General features: G+C 35.4%; 1 protein-coding gene across 8 annotated transcripts in view; it reads right to left on the bottom strand.

The window, feature by feature from the left end:
* The window catches only part of NOX4 (NADPH oxidase 4), a 169,381-nt gene that overhangs the window by 19,526 nt on the left and 126,560 nt on the right, over positions 1–23,295 (bottom strand). For all 8 annotated transcript variants that reach the window (XM_073020246.1, XM_038005369.2, XM_008020466.3 and 5 more), the window contains one exon: positions 9,140–9,221. In XM_073020246.1, coding sequence (XP_072876347.1) covers positions 9,140–9,221 — 82 coding nt within the window. The remainder of the gene's footprint in view (positions 1–9,139; positions 9,222–23,295) is intronic.

Raw genomic sequence — 23,295 nt, forward strand, 5'->3', positions numbered from 1 at the left:
GCCAGAGCAGTCAAGCAGGAGAAAGAAAGAAAAAGCATCCAAATAGGAAAAGAAGTCATACTGTCTCTCTTTGATGATGATTTGCTTCTATACCTAGAAAACCCTAAAGACTCTGCCAAGAGAACTGAAAAATGACTTCAGTAGTTTCAGTATACAAAGTCAATGTACAAAAATTAGCAGCATTTCTGTATACCAGTAACATTCAAGCTGAGAGCCAAATCAAGAACTCAATCTCACTTACAATAATTTGTAATTATTATCTAATGCAATCTCATGTTAAAATAAAAGCAACATTATTTGAAAAAAAAAAAAAAAAAACTCTGACATTTATCTCTTGGAATTCTGAATGATTCAGTTCAGTCAAGGCCTTACAAATTAATTAATTTAAAGTCTGCAAGGATAAAAATTCTTTGGCAAGGAGTCCCCATAAAATAATCATGCTATCAAAATTATTCTCTCATAACCATTACGAATTGTTACATTTAATATAAGATTTTTAACAAAGGAAGGATTTTAGGCTACTTTGTTGACTGACAATTTCTGCTTAAAAATAAAAAAACAAACCCCAAATAAACAACAAAAATTTCTCAAACCTCAAAACTAAAGAGTGAAAAGATGTATGGCAGCTGAATACAGGATAGGGTGACAAAGAAAGTAAATGGCTCTCAAAGGCACTAGATGGAGACTCACCTGTGCTTAATCTATCTCCAGAAAGTGGCTACTTCCCCAACTTGTTCTGTGATTTTGGCCACCTAACCTCCAGTTATAGACTCAGCTTGGCCCTATCCTTCAACCAATTCTTATCTGAGTCAGGAATGAGTTGTGCTCTCAGTCAGCACTAAGGCTTGTTCATTGCTTGCTCATTAGCCTTGCACTAACACAGCTTCTTGACTTACATCTCTGAGCCAAAATCTTTACAATTTAAGCAGTGCCTCAGTTTTATAGTCCTGAAGACAGGGTTTTGCCTTGTGAATCCCAGTCCAGGGGTTGGGATCCACTACTTGCTGATGGACCAGCATCCTTTGGACATCCTACTTGCCTAGTTTTGCAAATATCAATAGCATTTGGCATTCTTATAACTACATTCCACACTCTAGTCAGAATACTACCTTTTAGATCTCTTGCCATCCAAGTACTGGAATTTCACATACTATATAAAAGAAAGTCTAAATGTAAGGATTAGAAGATGAAAGATAGTAATTCTTTTATGAAAGACAATATGTATACTGTGGAAAATCTTATGAATTATTGTGCTTGTAGAAACTGTATCGGAATAACCACTACCACAAATAGGCAGACACACAAGAGAAAGGGCTCCTTCCTGACTAATCCAAGCAGAGCACATCACCCAGAGCCACCTCTACCAGATAGGACAATGCATCCCTTCTGACAGGATTTAGAATGGATTGAATATATAAAAGCAGCCCACATGACAGAGCCTTTCCCCCTGCCCTGAGGCAAGCAATCGCTTTGAGAAATGGCAGAACAGAGCTGACAATGAGAATAGTGATGAGAATTCACTTTTTCAAGAGGCCAGGTGCTTTCTGATTTTAAATATCACAAAGACTTACAAGAAACAATTGTGTCACACATTGGGCATTCCTCAAAGCAACATTAGAAGGAAGGTATCTCCATCATCATCATTTGTAATATAGAACAACAAGTCAACATAAAGATGCTCAGATTACCACTCTCCCTCAATCATGGAGGACTTAAACGAGAACGTGACTCAAGTGAAAAAGCCAAAGCTCTTTCCTTCTCCCTCTCTCTCCTCCTCTCCTTCTTGCATAATAGTCATCATATTCTGTTAATCTTGCCTCCTAACACCCTTAGACCTATCTGATCTTCCATATTACTATTACCACAGTACGAATCCATTATCATTTCCTGCCTGAATATGAAATTGCCAACAAGCTAGTGTACTGGCCCCATGTGGTACCTCATGTACCTCTCTAGTTTCATGAAAAATCTATAAAAATGTAAGTCTAATTATCTTTCTGCTTGGCTTAAAATCCTTTCATGGGTCTTCATTGTCTTTACAACAAAGTTCAAGGTCATTTAAGTGGCAGTCCAGGCCAGATGCAGTGGCTCATATCTGTAATCCAATACTTTGGGAGGCTTAGGTGGGATGACTGCTTGAGGCTAGGAGTTCAAGACCAGACTGTGCAACAAAAACCAGGCCTCTGACAACAATGTGATAAGACCTATGTCTCCAGCCGGGTGTGGTGGCTCATGCCTGCAATCTCAGCACTTTGGGAGGTCAAGGCAGGTGGATCACCTGAAACAGGAGTTCGAGACTAGCCTGGCCAATATGGTGAAACTTTGTCTCTACTAAAAATACAAAAATTAGCCGGGCGTGGTAGCACGCATCTGTAATCCTAGCTACTTGGGAGGCTGAGGCAGGAGAATCGCTTGAATCTGGGAGGCAGAAGTTGCAGTGAGTAGAGATCGTGCCATTGCACTCCAACCTGGGTAACAGAATAAGACTCTATCTCAAAAAAAAAAAAAAAAAAAAAGAAAGAAAGAAAGAAAGAAATCTATGTCTCTAAAAAAAAAGTTTTATATCTATATATATATGCCAGGCCTGGTGGCACACACCTGTGGTCCCAGCTACACTGGAGGCCAAGGCAGGAGGTTCACTTAAGCCTAGGATGTTGAGGCTGCAGTGGGCTGTGCTTGCACCGCTGCACTACAGCCTGGGTGACAGAATGAGACCTTGCCTCAGAAAACAGAAGGTATTCTAGTCCCTGTCCATATTTCTACTTATACCTTGACTCCAAGTGTGTGCATGTGTGTTGCACATGCATGCACACACATGCTCTACACATACACAGTTTTCAGCCACCTGGAAGTAATCCCTCAATGACCCAACCACTTCTAAGTTAAGTATTATTTGAGGGGCCAAACAAATCTGGATTGGAGACCCAGCTCTGCCATGTGACTTTGGGTAGGGCATTTACCTCTTTAATCTCAGTTCTCTTATCTGTAAAATTAGGGAAATAGTACTACCTAACTTAGAGAAGAATAGTAAGAATTAAATTAATAATACATATAAAGCACAATTCCTGGCCTGTGTAGTGTTCATTATGTGTTACTATTATAAATGAAAATAACTTGGGCCAGGCACAGTGGCTCACACCTGTAATCCCAGCATTTTGGGAGACCAAGGTGAGCAGATCACCAGATCAGGAGTTCAAGACCAGCCACTATGGTGAAACTTTGTCTCTACTAAAACTTTGTCTCTACTAAAAATACAAAAATTAGCCTGGTGTGGTGGCTTACGCCTGTAAACCCTTCTACTCAGGAGGCTGAGGCAGAAGAATTGCTCGAACATGGGAGGCAGAGCTTGCGGTGAGCTGAGATCTCACCACTGCACTCCAGCCTAGGCGACAGAGCGAAATTCCATCTAAAAAAGAAAAGAAAAGAAAAGAAAAGAAAAGAAAAGAAAAGAACTTGGCTCAGGCTCAGATGACAAGTACATTACAGACATGCAGATTGAACAGAAATTATTAAAGATGGATGATGTATTGAAGAGGAACTCAAAACGTGGCTAGGAAAGAGAAAGGAGGATAAGCCGGAGAACAGACTGTGGAAAGGTCATCTGAGGCTTTGCAGTTTAAGGGTATTACCAAAAATCACCATTTGAGGTCATTTTTACGTAGCCCATTAGAAATGAGATTGAGTTAGGACATTGCTTTTATTGTCCAAACAATCAAGGTTGTTCTTTGGCAGCAAACCAAGTCAAAAAAGAACAGCTCTAAAATTTGTCATAAATGATATTCCTCTCTAAACAGTTCAGATATTAGGAAGCTCAGAGAACTTGATCTTTATGAGAACCAAGTAGAAATAGTTTATTCTTGTATTTTCACAATATTTTTACATACATTGTGGTTAAAACTTCCAGAGCCACTGGGTCATGTTTTGCTGGTTTAATTGCCAAAATGGTTGCAAGTAATTTGTGGATAAAATTAAACCAGATGCACTTAACCATTTTACATGTCTAAGCTGTATTTACAAGGATAAAAATAGATTATAACTACTCTCTAGTCTACATATGTCATGAACTTAAGTCCTTCAGAGTTAATTAGCAATAAAACTTGTTTATTTATCTCCATTTGCTTCCTCCAACCTATAAATCAACAATATGCATTTTGTATTAGACGCACATTCTTTTCTAAATTCCTTTCCACTCATCTTTCTCTTTCTGACAACTGTCACACCTCTTCATGCTCTGAGAATTTTCATGGAGCAATGTCTACAATTACATCCTGATGAGAATGGATGCCCTGGCTTTGGCAATGGGTCAAATAAGAGCTCACAAATGTAGAAATTGATTAATGAACATTCTTATATTTTAGAAGAGTGTTTCCAAACACCATTGCAGGTGATATTTTTTAAATGCCTTTCCCTTAAACATACATATATATATCCATATACATTTCAGACCCAGTCAGTTCTCTTCATGAATATTTTTCACCTAAATAAAGGATACACATTTCCATATTTCATTATTTGTTAGATGTCTCTTGGTAACAGGAAGTTAAAGATTATAGGGACACTATGTTGACTAAATAGAAACCCCAGACCAAATCCAAAATACCACAGCTTACACTAACCAGTGCACAATGACTCCATGCTAGTGATGTTATGATCTATGTGGGTTATGTCATGATCTGTAAATACCACTCTGTGACACAGCGTAATTTTATAGGGCAAGGAAGTTGCTTTGTAACCCATATTTTAGGTCTTAAATCACATTTCAACCAGAAAAATGAGGAAAAAATCTCAGTGTAGATATACATAACAGTGGCTGTGAATAAAATACATTCTAACTGTTTGACTTGTATTTCAACTTTACAGATTTTTTTTTAAGTTACAAAGCTACAAATTCTTTGACGTTCAGTTATCTGCAATGATGAACAAATGTGTGTGTTCTGAGTGCACCTACCAAACATTTCTCCTTCTCATTCCCTTACCTGGGACCATCCTACTCCCTATGACAAAACAATATTGAATTTAGGCCAATTAACAACTCTAAAATGACCTCTAAGTTTCATGTGAAAGGAAGAGTTGCATGTCTCTTACTTCAATCAAAAACTAGACATGATTAAACTTAGTGAGGAAGGCATGTTGAAAGCTGAGATAGGCATAAAGTTAGGCTTCTTGTGTCAAACAGTGAGCCAAATTGCTAATGCAAGGGAAAAAGTTTTTGAAGAAAATTAAAAGTGCTATTTCAGTGAACATATGAATAATAAGAAAGCAAAACAGCCTTATTGCCGATATGGAGAAAGTTTTAGTGGTCTGGATGATTAAACCAGCCACAACACAACATTCCCTTAAGCCAAAGACTAATCCAGAACAAGGCCCTAACTCTTTTCAATTCCATGAAGGCTGACAGAGATGTGGAAGCTGCAAAAGAAAAGTCTGAAGCTAGAATAGGTTGGTTCATGAGGCTTAAGAAAAGAAGCCATCTCTATAATATAAAAGTTCAAAGCAAAGCAGCAAGTGCTGATGGAGAAGCTACAGCATATTATCCAGAAGATCTAGCTGAGATGATAGATGAAGGTGACTACACTAAACAACAGATTTTCAATGTAGACAAGACAGCCATCAAGTGGTAGATGCCATCTACGGTGTTCACAGTTGGAAAGGAGCAGTCAATGCCTGGCTTCAGAGCTTCAAAAGATAGGATGACTCTTGTCTATGGACTAATGTAGTTGGTCACTTTAAGTTGAAGCAGTGCTCATTTACCATTCTGAAAAACTTAAGGCCCATAAGAATTATGCTAAATCTACCCTGTTTGTACTCTATAAATAAAAGAACAAAGTCTGAAAAACTTAAGGCCCATAAGAATTATGCTAAATCTCCTCTGTTTGTACTCTATAAATAAAAGAACAAAGTCCAGAAGAAAACACGTCTGTTTATAGATAGCATGGTTTACTGAATATTGTAAGCCCACCAGGAAAAAAAAAAAAAAAAAAAAAGATTCTATCCAAAATGTTACTACTCACATAGGCAGTGAGCAAAGCTCACACCAGAACAATAACAATGAAATGAATTCAACCTAAGCGTCCATCAATGGATGACTGGATAACGAAAATACTGTATATATACATAATCAAATACTATTCAGGAACAAAAAAGAACAAAATAATGACTTTTGCAGCAATATGGATAAAACTGGAGACATTACCCTGAATGAAATCACTCAGACACAGAAAGTCAAATACTTAATGTTCTCACTTAAAAGAGGGAGCTAGATGATGTGTACACATGGACGTAGAGTATGGAATGATAGACAGTGGAGACTTGAAAGGTTGCAAGGGGGCTAGGAAGTAGGTGAATAATGAGAAATTACTTAATGGATACAATGTATGTTATTCCAGTGATGGATACCCTAAAAGCCCTGACTTGGCTACTATACAATCTACCCATGGATCAAAATTACGTATGTACCACATAAATTTATACAAATAAATTTTTTAAATTACTGCTCATTGACAATGCACCTAGTCAACCAAGAGCTATGATGTAGATGTACATGAAGATGAATGTTGTTTGCAGGCCTGCTAACATTACATCCATCTTGCAATCCATGGATCAAAGAGAAATTCTGACTTTCAATTGTTATTATTTAAGAAATACTTTTCATAAGGCTATAGCTACCATGGACAGTGATGCCTCTGGTAGATCTGGGCAATGTAAATTTAAAAACATCCTGAAAATTATTCACTTTCTAGGTGCTATTAAGAACATCATGACTCATGGGAGGAAGTCATATTACCAAAATTAATAGGAGTTTAGAAGAAGTTTATTTGAGCCCTCATGGTTAACTTTGAGGGGTCCATGACTTCAGTGGAGGAAGCAACTACAGACATAGTGTAAATAGAGAACTAGAATTACAAGTGGAGCCTGAATATATGATTGAATTGCTGCAATCTCATGATATAATTTGAATAAATGAAAAGTTGCTTACTATGGATGAGCAAAAAAAAAAAAAAGTAGTTTTTTCTTTGGTTTTTTGTTTGTCTGTTTTTGGAGTTTCACTCTGTTGCCGAGGCTGGAGTACAGTGGCACAATCTCAGCTCACTGCAACCTCTACCTCCTGGGTTCAAGCAATTCTCCCACCTCAGCCTCCCAAATAGCTGGAAATACAGGCGGGGGCCACCACACCTGGCTAATTTTTATGCTTTTAGTAGAGATCGGGTTTCACCATGTTGGCCAGGCTGGTCTTGAACTCCTGCCCTCAAGTGATCCACCTGCCTCAGCTTCCCAAAGTACTAGGATTACAGGAAGAAAGTAGTTTTTTTTAGATAAAATCTACTCCTGGTAAAGAAGCTATGAAAATGCTGAAATGACAACAAAAGATTTAGGATATCATATAAATTTTCTTGATAACACAACAGCAGGGTTTGAGAGGATTGAGTTCAATTTTTAGAGAAGTTATACTGTGGGTAAAGTGCCATCAAACAGCATCACAATCTACAGAGAAATCTTTTGTAAAAGGAAGAGCCAATTGATGCAATAAACTTCATGGTTTTATTCTAAGAAATTGCCACAGGTGCCCCAACCTTTAACAACCACCTTCCTAATCAGTCAGCAACCATCAACATCGAGGAAAGATCCCCTACCAGCAAAAAGTTTATGAAGGCACAGATGATTGTAAGCAATTTTAACAATAAAGTATATTTTAATTAACGGATGTACATAGTATTTCTAGACATATCTAGGCTACTGCAAACTTAAAAGGCTATAGAATATTGTTAAATTTACTTTTATGTGCACTGAGAAACTAAAAGAAAGTGTGACAGCTTTATTGCAGTATTGACTTTATTGCGGTGGCCTAGAATCAAACCCACTATATTTCTGAGGTATTCCTGTAGCTGTAAATAGATAACCACCTGGGAAACTACTATGACTACCATATCAAGCAAAGGCATTAGGCAAACTGTAAGCCTAAGAGGCAGAAAAGCAGGCATCATCAGCCTCTGCCATCAGCCACTGTAAGTAAAAATACAAATAGGCATGCATCAATTATTTTGGGCACATTCATGCTCCTGGTCAACATGTACATATAGACCAAAGTACGCATTCAAGGCTGATTAGGCACATGTATGTCTTTGTGTGTGTTATCAGGGGATTGCAACTTTATTGCTAAAAATTAAGCCTGGATTAAAAGTTGAAAAAATACACAAGTATTATAATTAGGATCCTATATTTATTTTTGTGATCATAATTAAGTATTACCAAAGCTAAGTATTAGAGGGAAAATAATTTCCCCAGAAAGCAAAGTTTACGAATATTTGAAAAAACTCTCAAAGAAATCAAAGAATTTGGCATAGTGATTAGATGAAATATGTATAAACCAAATTCTACTCCTTTAAGTTGATGGCGTTTGTTTTCTATTTCAGATATTAGTTTATTTATTCTTTAGCCTTTTGCACACTAACTATTAAAGAGAGCTAAACACTCATAGAGGAGGCCCCAAGATGCCATAGGAATGATCAAGATTCAGCATACATCAGTCTTTAGGGAAGGAAATGTGTTATAAGAGGCCTGGTATTTCCTTAACCTTCAGGAAGATGAAGGCATATTCCTTCAACAAGTACGTATGCTTGGGGCATCTATGAGAAGGAAAGGTCTGCTTCATATAACAAAGCATCAGAAGATTTCACTTCCCCAGTTTTCAATATGATAAATAAGAATATATAGAGATTGTTAAAAGCCGTATCTAGCCCGTGGTTATTTTGAAAATGACTTGCTACAATATAAATGAATCCTTGCGTTTAAAGGATAGTAAATAGTAAACCAGATGAAGTATCACCGACGAAATACTGTCCCTGTTGATACAGCATCAAGGAAAAAGAACCAGACATAGATGCACACAGCCTGTTGTCCGCACTGTGCAGCAGCTCTTCAGTCAAAGTTGGGTTGCAATTAAAAGTAAGTCTTTCTTCTATGACCCAGCTTCAAGAAGCCTGAGACATTATACTGCAGAAGATGTCTTAGTTAGTTAGGGTAAGTTATTCAGGATTTTCAGAAATCTGAAGAAAGATTACATTTTGTTTTTGCCTGCCCAAATCTCTCCCAGCCCTATACCCACTGCCTTATCAAAACCCAGTGAACCCCTTTTGCTTACTTGGGATAATTTCTAGATTGAATGAAGGGCAGAATTTCGGAGTCTTGACTAGATGGAGGCAGTAGTAAATCTCGAAATCGCTCTGTCAAAAGAAAAATAAACATCAAGCTGTGAAAAGATAAAAGTCACGAAAATAATTTCAAAATGGAAGTATTTCCTATTGGTTTATTTTGTTAGCCATTTTGACTGTATATCCATCCTTTATTAGAAATTTACCCACCATTTTATGTATTACTAATATATATATATAGTGTATGTGTGCATGTGTATATATCTATATATGGATAGATTATAATATTTTAATCATAAATACATATGTAGCCATTAAGGATAAATAGGTATAGATATACAGATAACACATATTCATATATTTATTTTAAATATATAAAATTAAGCCTGGATTAATATTTGAAATAGTTACATTTATCCTATAAATATATATAATATATACATTTCACACATACATATTTCTCATATATAAATATAAAAATATATTTTTTCCTTAATGGCAACATATATCTTTATGATCAAATCTTATCATTGAAATCTTATCATTGAATCTTATCATCATTAGGGAAAACATACATGACCAATCAACATATTAAGAGATGCATAGTCTCATTAGTAACCTGTGCCATGTGAATCAAAACCAGACACCATTAACTAGCATTTATGTCATGTAGCATTCAATTGACAGAAATTAGTCTCCCAAAACCAAGTGTTGGAGAGGATGTTGATCAACCTAAGCTCTTATATGCTGCTGGTGGGAGTACAAATTGGTACAATAGCTTTTGAAGACAATTTGGCATTATCATTTAAGTTTTACTTTTGTGTAGTCTGTGGCCCAATATTTCCACTTTCAGGGATACACCCTGCAGAAACTTTCACATGTGTCTTAGCAAGTATGAGAATGTTCACAGTAGCACCGCTCATAGAACAACATAAATGGAAGCAGCTCAGTTGCTCACTGACATGGCAGAATGGACGTTTGTGCTTATTCAAAAAATGAAGTATTAACTGAAGTGAAACTGAATGATTTCAGTTACAAATAAAAACATAATGAATCATATTAATATAATTTTGAATGAAATAAAATCCCAGCAGATTACATATAACAGAATAGAATTTTTATTGAGTTAAAAAAAACTAAGCAATGTATTATTTAAGTATGATATATATGAAACAAACCAATTAAAAAAGAAGGACATGCACAATTCAGAATAATGATTATCTTTTAGGAAAGGTAGGGGATGAAATAGGAGAGAAGCAAAAGGGTAAACCTAAGTAACTGTTAGTGTTTCATATGTAGTAATTGTCATATCATAAATGAATAAATGAATGAAGGAATGACAGCCAAGAAAAGACCAATAATGACTGCATATCCTGAGCTAAGAATTGATTTAGTAAACTTCAGTGCATATGAATTCATAATGAAGAAAAGAGAGAAAATAGGAGGGAGGGGGGAAGAGGAAGGGAGAAAGAAAGGAAAAAAACAAAGAAGGACAAAGGAAAAAATCCTAGATGTTACCTTGGAAATATGCTGCATAGCTATCTGCATGGCATAGAGTATGCACATTTTCAGGAATAGATATGCATTACCTCTAGAGTCATACCTATGGAAAGACTTCCTTGATCCCTCCATTACTTTTTTGTTCTCTCCTCCTGCCCTCTTTGGAATAGGCTTGACCGACTGTGTACTCCCCGTACACCTTGTGATTCCACTTTCACAGAATTTATCACACTATGTTTTACTGTTATGTGTATTTATCTCTCTATCCCTCTTTCTTCTAGTAGATAAGTATTGTGCCACCAAGGTACAGAACATTATCTGACACATAATTAAGGTGCTGGATAAATACTTGTTGAAGAAATATTTCCAACATCTATTTTACTGAACAGAGAAAACTGTTTGTTAAGGTTAATCATAATAACTCCCAGAGGAGACCAAACGGTCATACATCAACCATGAACAGCAAATGGATCCATACTCCCATCTTGACACAGTCGCACAATCAGGCTGAGATAGTATGCAAAGCTAACACTCCTCTGCTGCAGTACATCCATCACTAACTGAAGGTGAGCCTTTCCACAAAATAATGAAAATATACACCTGATGACCATTGCCCTTTCCTAGTTTATGGATAGTTAGATGTTAAATTATTTGGAATACGGCAGACACAAAGTGGCCTTTGCTTACTGAGAAGCAGAATGTATATTTTATTTTCATATTTACTAAAACATACTGAATCAGAGATACATAACTGGCTTCTACTGTTTTTTTTTCCCTTCTCAAAATTCTGACATTTCTTACAATATAGGTGAGAAGGAACTAATGAGATCCAAATACAGATGTGCTTATACTCTGAAGTCTAGAAATCCCCAAAAAATACTATGTGTTTTTCTCCAATTATACTCTTTAATATTAGTTCATATTTTTAAATATTAAATTATATTATTGGCTGGTATTTTGGGCTGATCTTACTATTTTTAATTTTTAAAATTAACATTTCTTTCAATCAAATGACTAGTAAACTTTCTGATGATAATAACTCTTGGTTTTCAGTCTACTTGCCAATTTATGGGGTACTCATTAAATGAGTAATGTGTAATGCTTTATCGTTTCAATTTTTTTTCCCACTGAGCCTTTTCCTAAAATGGGTCTTGAAAAATCAAGCCAAAACCCAACAGCAAACAAGAACTTTACATATCAAGTAAAGAACTGTTAAATCAAACAGCTATATGTGTTATGATATTCCTTGAAAACCAATGGTATAAATTAAAGTTTAGTGAATTTCTCCCAAACTTGTTAAAAGGAAACAAAAATCAGAATTCTTAGTACACACAACTATAATATAAGACATCCTTTTCACAGCGATAAGTTTTTCTCTTTTTACATAACCGTAAAGGACGTATGACTATAATTCTGGAGAAAAGAATCTCTGCAGATGACATGCTGACAGGACTAAAAACACATACACAGATGCACACGTGTGCATGCATACACACACACAGCAAAAGCAGCATAAAAGACGTCACTTATAAAGCTATAAGGAAATCTATAACTAATGTTCCTATATTTGGAACATCCTTTAATCAGATTATCATAAATACAAAGAATATCAAGCAAACATATCTTGAATAGCTATCATGGTTGTCAAAAAGAGTTCATAGACAGGGCATGGTGACTCACGCCTATAATCCCAGCACTTTGGGAGGCTGAGGCAGGTGGATCACCTGAGGTCAGGAGTTTGAGACCAGCCTGACCAACATGATGAAACTCTGTCTCTACTAAAAATACAAAAAGTTAGCCGGGCGTAGTGGTGGGTGCCTGTAATCCCAGCTACTCAGGAGGCTGAGGCAGGAGAATCACTTGAACCTGGGAGGCAGAGGTTGCAGTGAGTTGAGGTCATGCCATTGCACTCCAGCCTGGGCAAGGAGAATGTAACTTAATCTCAAAAAGAAAAAGAAAAGAAAAGAAAAGAAAGGGTTCATATACACATAAACAGAAAATATATGCAGTACTTCAAAAGCATGTCTTTAAAAAATTTAATTTTTATATTAATAAATTATTAAATGTGAACAATTTTATCTCATAAAGGTATATTGATTATTCACTTATTTCTTTATAAAAAAAGATAAATGATAACAATCTATTCTTAGCAAAGTTCAAGTAAATGGAAAAATTATTTATAATTATTTAGTCCTTTAGTTTCACAGATTTTGCCTATCGATTATTTAATTAGCATCCTATTATCTATTTGATTCTGAGGAAAAGGCCAAAATAATTTGATGCTTTATTTGTTAAGTAAAAAAAAAAAAAAAAGACATATTAATGCTACTTCTTTTGCAGCAAAATGTCAAACCAGATGATCTACTTTCTCAGCAGGCTCAAATTGTTTAAGAAAATGGCACAGTTATCCAAATACTACAGCTCAGGACTTTCACAGGACTTCTTAGAAGAAATTCATTAAAGTCACTGGAAAAAAAAAGCTTTTCTGCAAAGTGGTACTGTGATGAGCTGACTAACGATGTGATAATGTCTGAACATGATTTTCTACCAGTAGGAGATACATCTTAATTAACACAAGCTTTTGTAGACTTTCACCCACTCTTCCTTTCTCCCATTCAATCAACAAAAAGATTATGAGACTGTTAGACCTGGATGACATACTGCACACAGTTACATTACTTTGCATTCTCTGGCTAATCAACTGTGACAAAATATGCGTAATTATTTGAAAACAAAAATGAGAAACATAAAATATTCTTTCCAATTCTAATTGAAACTTTTATGTACAGCTTTTTGTGGCCAAGGTGTTTCATGTTCTCCTTTGCAGAAAATCACTAACCTCTAATCCACCCCAATATGCAGAATATACCAAATGCAATAAGGATTTACATAACAATAAAAAGCAGTAGGCCTTTTTTTTTTTTTTTTTTTTTTTTTTTTTTTTTTGGAGATGGAGTCTTGCTCTGTCACCCTGGCTGGAGTGCAGTGGCATGATTTCAGCTCACGGCAATTTAGCATTATGCAAATCTATTCCTGGGATGAGAAGAAAATAAAACCTCTTACCACTACAAAAAAAAAAAAAAGAAAAGAAAGAAAAAAAATATGTAAAAGACAAAAGTAACACTGATTAATGCTATTCTTGTATAACCTAAAGATCCTTTATATCTAGAGATGTGATCACTGTCACCTATTTAGTTTTGTTTTGTTTTGTTTTTTTTTTTGACAGTAACCTAAGAAAGAGTTATTCTTTGCTAGAGGGACCCAAACAGGTTTTACCAATTCCAAATCATTGTTTTCCTTTAGGTAACCCATCTTCTCTAACTGCCTCTCTATAACCTCCTCTATAAAAATGAATATTTTAACTGTTTTGAGTATTAGATTTTCAGAGCAATAAAAGAAGTCATATAAAACACTTCTAAGGGAGGCAGGATTGTCCTAAAGAAAAGGTACTTGAATAGAAGTTCTTCACATTTTTATTTTTTATTTTTTATTTTTTTTTTAATTTTTTTTTTTTTTTTTTGAGACAGAGTCTCGCTTTGTCACCCAGGCTAGAGTGCAGTGGCCGGATCTCAGCTCACTGCAAGCTCCGCCTCCCAGGCTCACGCCATTCTCCTGCCTCAGCCTCCCACGTAGCTGGGACTACAGGCGCCCGCCACCTCGCCCGGCTAGTTTTCTGTATTCTTAGTAGAGACGGCGTTTCACCATGTTAGCCAGGATGGTCTCGATCTCCTGACCTCGTGATTAATAGGTAAATTTTTTTATCTTTCCCTTAATGCTCACATTACACTAATTTGCCAGTTTTAATTTTTTTAAAAATGGCACCAAAATGAAATCCTTAAGAGACATTAAAGATTAAGACTCTATTAAGTGTTTACCTTCGTTTTAAAAACACCTAGTATATTGTAACCTATTAATAGTATTAGAAGTTATATTGCAAGGAACCAGACAGTACCTGGTACCCCAAAAAGGGTCAGTAAGATGATTGCATTATAATATTGATATTATTTCACACTTTTTGGCAATATAGGCTGAGGATTACTTCTTAATGCAGGACATATTATCAGAGAGTATACATGATAAAGGATATACCAAGGGACAAATCTTTCTTCACTCATACAGTTTTCATTATTTAGCAGCAACAGGTCATAAGAGAAAAGACACTGTTGCCAAGTAAATCTTAAGTATTCTTACCACACACAAGAAAGGTAACTACTTAAGGTGATGAATATGTTAATTAGCTTGAGTGTGGTAATCACTTCACAGTGCATATGTATACAAGAGATATGTACTCCCTGAAAATGCACAATTTTACTTGTCAATTATACCTAAATAAAGCAGAAAAAAGTTTATCTTGGAAAATGAAAAAATAAAATAAATAACACTCAACTGGTAGTCAGAGAGCCTGAGTTCTTGACCTATGTCTGCCTCTATTCTTAATTCCTTTTCTGAACTGTCAACTGAGTCAGATGGGTTCAGTGATCTTTAAGCCACCTTTCAACTTTGAGTTACTTAAAAAATATTTGCCTGTTTTCTCAAACTTTGCATCTGACAAAGGACTAGTTTCCAGAATCTACATGGAATTCAAACAAATCAGCAACAAAAAAAAACAAATAATCCCATCGAAAAGTGGATAAAGGACATGAACAGACATTTTTCAAAAGAAGACATACAACCGCTAACAAACATGAAAAAGTGGTCAACATCACTAATCATCAGGGAAATGCAAATTAAAATCACAATGAAATGGTACCTTACTACTGCAAGAATGGCCGTAATTAAAAAGTCTAAAAACAATAGATGTTGGTGTGGATGTGGTGAAAAGGGAACACTTTTACACTGCTGATGGGAATGTAAATTAGCATAATGACTATGGACAATACATGGACATTCCTTAAAGAACTAAAAACAAAACAACCATTCAATCCAGCAATCCCACTACTAGGTATCTACCCAAAGGAAAAGAAGTCATTACATGAAAAAGACACATGCACATGCATGTTTATAGCAGCACAATTCACAACAATAAAGATATAGAACCAACCTAAGGGCCCATCGACTAACAAATAGATAAAGAAAATGTGGTATATATACAACATGGAATACTACTCAGCCATAAAAAGGAACAAAATAATGTCTTTGGCAGCAACTTGGAGGGAGCTGGAGGCCACTATTATAAGTGAAGTAACTCAGAAATGGAAAACTAAGTATCCTGTGTTCTCACTTATAAGTGAGAGCTAAACTAACCTTTGCAGACTCAAAGACATAAGAAAGATATAATCAACTTCGAGAACTCCAGAGAGGAAGTGTTGGAAGTGGGGTGAGGGATAAAAAACTACATACTGAAAACAGTCTACACTGCTTGGGTGATGGGTGCACTAAAATCTCAAAAATCACCACTAAAGAATTTATCCATGTAACCAAAAACTACCTCTACCTCAGAAACTATTGAAACAAAACAAAACAAAAAAGAATATTTGTTCCAGGAATGAAAAGAAATCTTATTAAAGTCACTGAAAGGGAGCGGGGCCACATGTCTTTGTTTCACTGGGACTATTCTGGTTTATGCCTGCTGTCCTAGGATCCTGCTCTATTTCCTATTCACATGAGATTTTATTTTTAATTAAATATTAATAAGAAAATAAGCTAGGGGTCATGTAGTTGATACAGAGAAGTATCCCCAAAGTGCCTCTTCAGTGAAGAACTCGTTGCCCAGCTGTGGAGAGTGCAGTTCAATCTCCAGCTGTCAGTTCCATCAGGGTCGGCCTCAGATGCAAAGCAAGTACTTCTAACAGAGCAACTCACATCCAGTGACTGAACAAGGCAAGGATATTTCAGCCCTACGCAGGCAACTCTGATGGGCAATATTTGCTCTAGATCTTCCCACCAATTTGGCTGGGCTTTGTTGAACCTGCCTTGTTTCAAATCCTTCCTTTACCTAAACCCTCTTTGTTCTCTTTCTTTGTTCTCTTTCCTGTCATGGGTATTGATCCCTAATAAGCATTTTACGTTATACACACACACACACACACACACACACACACACACACACAGAGCTTCTAGCTAATCCAACCTGCAACAGAAGTGCTTCATAGATCTCCACTTTGTACTGAGAACTTCTACCAAGTTCTCAACTACAATGGGATGTGATGCATGTGCATGTGTTTAAGTAGAATAAAGATTAGCAATAAGTCATTTCTCTCTTTCCAGAACTTTCCAGATGTTATATAAATAACACCTCTGTGGTATGTAAAGGTGGTCACTGTCAATCCATTTTGACTACTCTTTTAGCCATGCTGTCCAGCGTCTTGATCATGCCCATCTGGACTCTATCAGTTAAATATTGCCTGATGGCTCCTAATAATATATAACAGCTTTTTATTTTATCTATATCTTGTTTGAATTTTTAATTTTTAGATTTGTTTGAGTTGTAATTTTTAGTACTTATCTAAAAGAAATCTACCAATCATCTATCTATACATGTGTGTGTATATATATATATATATTTAAAGAGTAGATGTAGATGTGTATGTGTGTGTGTGTGTGTGTGTGTGTGTGTGTAAAGAGTAGATGTAGGGCATGGATGTGCACATAACCACACATGAACATATCTTTAAGAGTAGTTGTCATTCATACTCCCCATATTGTAGATCTTGGAGTATTATCCCCTCCTCCACCTCCCAAGGAAAAGACCACACCAATGCAGACACACAATACACACAAACACACACACATGCTGCTTGAAATAGATGGTACAAATGATTTTTCTCACAACATTTAGGAATTACTATTTAAATATACAAACACAAAATGTGAACATCTAAAATAAGTAATTTCTCAGTAACATTTCTGAGCATGCACTGTAAGTCAGTCACCAAGTGAGGTTCTTAGTGGGCTAAAGGTCTAGCAGAGAAGAGGTCTAAATAATGTGCTTCTTTCCCTTTTTAAATAATTTTGTAATTACATTCTAAATTTTTTTATCAAAAGATACAAACACCACAGGTAAATAAGTGCTAAAGGTATGCTCTGAGAGTTTGGAAAGGAACGGTCTACTTAGCCTGGATATGCTGGTAATAAAAAGCAAAAGAAGTGGAGAGGTTTTATAAAAAACAAACCAACAAAGGAAGCCCTTTTGAGCCATCATACTAAATAAGCTGAATATTTTTGCTTTGTTACATATATATCACCAATCTATAATGACAGAAAATTTAGAATTGAAAGTAAAATCAATATTTTGTATAATCAGAACTTCATCAGTTAAATAACGTTTTATTCACTTTTTCACTCATCTAACAAATTTTATTGAGTACCTATTATTTGTCACAGACTATGAATAAAACAAATTATTATCACTGAGGCAGCTCTATTTATTAAACACACACACAAAAATGCCAAGACAACAAAAGAACTTCAATGCCATTATAGCTACTTGAAAATAATTTAGAATGTAATTACAAAATTATTTTAAAAGGGAAAGAAGCACATTATTTCTAGGTATTTAAAGAAATTAATCATTTGTCAAAATTTGGTGTTTTAGTTTCCTTAGAAATATGCATATTAATCTTAGAAAAACAAATTACTTCTAAAAAGAAGAATTAAAGAGGAGACTTTGAGTACATCCATACCAACTAGAAAGATATGGAGCATACATCTCCCTACTGAAAAGTTTGTTTAAAACAAGGAAATGTTCTTTATTACCATGGTAACTCAATAATAATACTTGGTAATACATAGCAATACATGGTAACTCAACAGTAACAATATTTATAATAGTAACAACAGTTGCTATTTAAACTATTGGTTTCAAATCAACATGAGAGGCACTCAGATTAGTACTACTTTACATAAACCAGGAAATCAGTTGCAACTTATTAAAGATATAGGCAGGCCAGGTGTGGTGGCTCATGACTACATTCCCAATATATGAAAGCTTGAGGCCAGGGATTTGAGACCAGCCTGAGCAACACAGCAAGACCCTGGCTCTTCAAGAAAGTTTAAAAAATTAGCCAAGTGTGGTGGTGTACACCTGTAGTCCTCGCTACTTGGGAAGCTGAGGCAAGAGAATTGCTCAAGCCCAGGATTTTGAGGCTTCAGTGAGCTATGATTATGCTACTGCACACCAGCCTAGGTGACACAGTGAGACCCTGTCTCTCTCTCTCTCTCTCTCTCTCTCTCTTTCTTTCTCTCTCTCTATGTATATATATGCTTACATATATATACACACACACACATATATACACACACATACATATTTGCCTATATATATTACATATGCAGGCAAATCTTGTATCATAAGGTTCTAGGATTCAAATGAAAATGATTTATAATTCTAGAAGAAAATAAAATGATTTATAATTCTAGAAGAAAAAACCCTATCAGTTTCATGCTCTGGTTATATAAAACTATCTTTTTTTTGCAAATATTAAGGCCATGTCAAGGTAATACATAAAACATACTTTTATACTGTCTTACACAAGGGGAAAAAATCCCTAAACCCATACATGTAAGTTTCAGAAGATGAGATGTATGTACAACCAGAGCTAATGAATGAATAAGAACACCAATAGGAAAACAAAAGAAGCAACATACAAATCCTCTACTTGATATGTATTCTCCAAAGTATTCCTGTAATATTTTCTGAACTATACCAAAATTTATCTATCATTCACACGTTATGTGGAATTGAATTATCTGTATCTTATAATTTATTTATTTCAAAATAATTATACCATTTTACAGCAATAATGAACTGAGAAATTAGGAAACAACTCCCTCAGTTTGCTATGTTGTAGACAAGGAAACTAAAAACCAACCAGCTGACTGATAGTCTCAAGGTCACATGGCTAGAAAGAGGCAAAGATACTTAAACAAAAGACAAAAACAAAACAAAAACACTCACAGTCCAGGGTTCTTTCCACTGCCATCATACTGCCTTATCTCTCCTGAGAATATACTGTACTCCCTTTTCTCCCCTCCCTCCTTTTACTTTCTTCTTGCCTAAGGATTACAGGATAAGAGAGAGCTTAGCAGGGTCATATGCCATCTGCATGCCTCAACACCTGGTACTTTTAAATACTGTAAGGTCTGAAGGTAGACAATACAGTATTAAACAAAGGAAAATTATTTAATGAATCCTTTTATTTTCAGGGGAGCAGAGTGATAAAAGTCTATTTTGTGATACTCATTATTTTGCTTCTTATTTGTTAAACGCACTATTTAAAAAAAAATCAAAAGCAGTTTTTGAAAGAACTACAGAGAGACTTCTTGGCCTCTAAATACATCAATGAATCAATGCCTAGAACTGGATTTCTTATAAAATAGAAATTCTCTTTTATTGCCACAGAGGCTAAACTATAATAAAAAAATGAAAGAGGGTGGAAAAAAAAACACTTTCAAAGAAAGTGAAGGCAAATAACAGAGACATTTTTGGATAAACACATTATTGCTAATAAGCTTTCTACAATCCACCTTTTAAGAAAACTGTTATATTTTCATTTGTCACATCAACTGTGTTTTTTAAAAATAGTGTTGGCTTTCATCAGAAGAAACACCTCAAACTGATCAAGACACAGCTCGATACTAATTCAGTTCCTAGTTTCTGCACAAACTGAATACCTCTTAGGTGTATATGCAAGAAAAAACAGGCCATTTTATCCAAGACCAAGAACCTCCTTGCCCCCCCTCAAAAAAAAAACAAACAGGAGATTTTCTTTTACGTTTTATGAAGTTCAAATCTAAAGACCCGAGCAAATAAAATCAATGCCATGCAATATACGGGCCTTTAAAGCCCATAGAATACAGCCATGTAGTTGAGTCTTCTCTGTTCTTAAATAGAGGATGTCTTGGCCAAAGACCAAGACTATGAATCAGGGAAAAACAACAAACAAATACATAAAATGATTAGCAAGTGTATCAAGAAAATGAATACTTAAAAATATTCCTGATAATAACTATAATGGCACAAAATCCTTGTCATTTTGCTTCCTTTGAAATTACTTAGTCCATTAACACTAGACTCATTTGGTAAACTGACATATGCCTTCTTAGCCATTCAGTACATTATGTCATGTTTTTTGACATTGATTAACAAATTATGTTACCAAGAAAATCCCTCATAATTCTTATTTTCTTGCACGTTACATAGTAAAATAAAGTAGAAAATACTGGATAACAGAAACTCTAAACAACTTTTACGAACAGAACAATTCTAATAAAAATATAGCAATCCATAAAAACAAATCACTTTACTATAATAACTCTACTTCCAGGTCCAACAATTGTATAATTTATTTTCAAAACTAAAAAGTAACATTTTGGCCAGGCACAGTAGATCACTCCTGTAGTCACAGCAGTTTCGGAGGCTGAGGTGGGCTGATCGCTTGAGCCAAGGAGTTCCAGATTAGCCTGGGCAACATGGCAAAACCCTGCCTCTGCAAAAATATATAAAAATTAGCCAGGCATGGCGATCTGAGCCTGTGGTCCCAGTTATTCAGGAGGCTGACATGTGAGGATCCATAGATCCTTCCATAGATCCTGGAAGGTCAAGGCTGCAGTGAGCCATGACCACATCAACTCCAGTCTGGGAGACAGAGCAAGACCTGTCTCCAAAAACCGGAAAAAAAAAAAAAAAAAAAAAAAAAAAAAAGGAACATTGTGAAAATTGAATAGAAAACAAAAATTTGGTATTTCCTTCTATGTTTGGGTTTGTAAAATGGCTAGAATGAATAAAATTTAATGACTAGTGAATTCTTTATTTACTAAGCAATTTTTATATTTCTGTGGCATTTTAAGTGAGCTATCCCCTACTAAAAACATGACAGCATATATTTAATGTTCATAAAATGAGAAACCAAGGGAAAAACAATTTATCCTCTTTCCTGAGAACAGATAGGCATTTAAATTGTAGTACACATGTAATGTGCTTCTCATTTTCCTGATAAAAAAATTTCCTTGATTTCTGAGGCTGTAGAATTTATGCCCAGTTCACATTCATTGAATGATTTATTATATTGTGATAGTAAATAAGCCATGTTAAGTTTCATCATTATCTTAAATGATTTCCACATGGACTCACATGAGGCCAGAACTACAATATTTCATTATACAAAGTATATATACTTTAAGATATAATAGGTTTATCCTCATCCTGACACGGATCCATCTAGATATATACATAGGTAGTTGCATCTGTATTTGCCATTTATCTCCCACTGCTAATCACAAGTCAGATCATTATAAAATCAATCATTCTCATAGTTCTGGGGAAATGTAGAAACAGGAAGAATTTAGAAATAGGCTCATTTGCTATGTACCTCTTTTTGTACACTAACTCTCTCCACTTACTGGGTCTCCAATGCACTCAGTAATTCACAGCAATATGTACAATCTCCAAACCTTTCCTTTGCATCTTCCTAATGACATGATTTTTATGAAGCTAACAGTATATTGTTCAGTCCTATTTATTTATTTATTTATTGGTTTCTTGCAGCAACCATAGATCACTCCTCTCCCAAAACTCAAAAGATAAAGTCTTCCATTTGCTTGACATTAAAAATCTTTAATGTGATGTATTTGCCTCCAGCCTAGTCCTCTTCCTTTCTGTTTGATATAACACTGGCAGGGTGACCCATATAAAGGTCAAATTTGATTTCAGTTACTGTTTAAAACTCCTCAATATTTCACCAGCATCTTTCGGGAAAAGACCAAGTTTCATAGCAAGATCTACAAGCTCTTCCTTGGCCTAATATTCGGATGTCACCCCAGCCAGGCCACCCAATAGCATGGCATTTTCCTGACATTCCAAGCTATTTCACCCTTCTGAGCCACTCAAACTATTTTTTGTTCCTGGAATAATCTCCCACTCTAGGCAAGTTCTATGTATCTCTGACACTCAGTTTGGCCCAGAAAGCCTCCCAAGTTTTCCTCCCAGAAACTTGGACATCTTCTATTTGCCCCTGGAACTATATCCCACATCTCTCCAGCAATATAAAACTTCCTCTCTCCATTTCATTCTCATCATTCAAATACGTGTATAAATATATTATAATATAATTAGTATATTGTTATAATTATTATAAAATAATCATATACTTTAATTTATATCATCCTTGTCCTTATTTCCTCCTTTCAGCTGCTGACTTACTTCTTTATTTTGCTTTACATACAAACTTCTTAGAATTTGTCCATTGGTATTCTGGCAAATGTTTAATAGCCAGGTCTAATAATAGATAAATATATAAGGCCTACTTTATGATTGTCTTTGTTAGAGAGCTGCTATAACAAAATACCACAAATTAGGTAATTTATAAACAACAGAAATGTATTTATCACAGTTCTAAAGGCTGGGAAGTACAAGATCAAGCCACCAGCAGCTTTGAGGCCTGGTAAATGCTGCTCTCTGCTTCTAAGATGGTCCCTTATTGCTGTGTCCTTACATAACAGAATAGCAAAAGAACAAAAGTAAAGGAACACACATGGTAGAAGAGCAGAGGAGAGTGAATCAAATCCCTCAAGCCCTTTCAGAAGGCACTAATCTCATCCATGACAGCTTTATTCTCATGACTTAATCATCTCCTAAAAGTCCCACCTCTTAATATTATCACATTGGTGATTAAATTTCAACATATGAATTATAGGGGACATATTCACA

Source organism: Chlorocebus sabaeus, chromosome 1 (genome assembly GCF_047675955.1).
Source record: "Chlorocebus sabaeus isolate Y175 chromosome 1, mChlSab1.0.hap1, whole genome shotgun sequence".
Taxonomy (NCBI): Eukaryota; Metazoa; Chordata; class Mammalia; order Primates; family Cercopithecidae; genus Chlorocebus; species Chlorocebus sabaeus.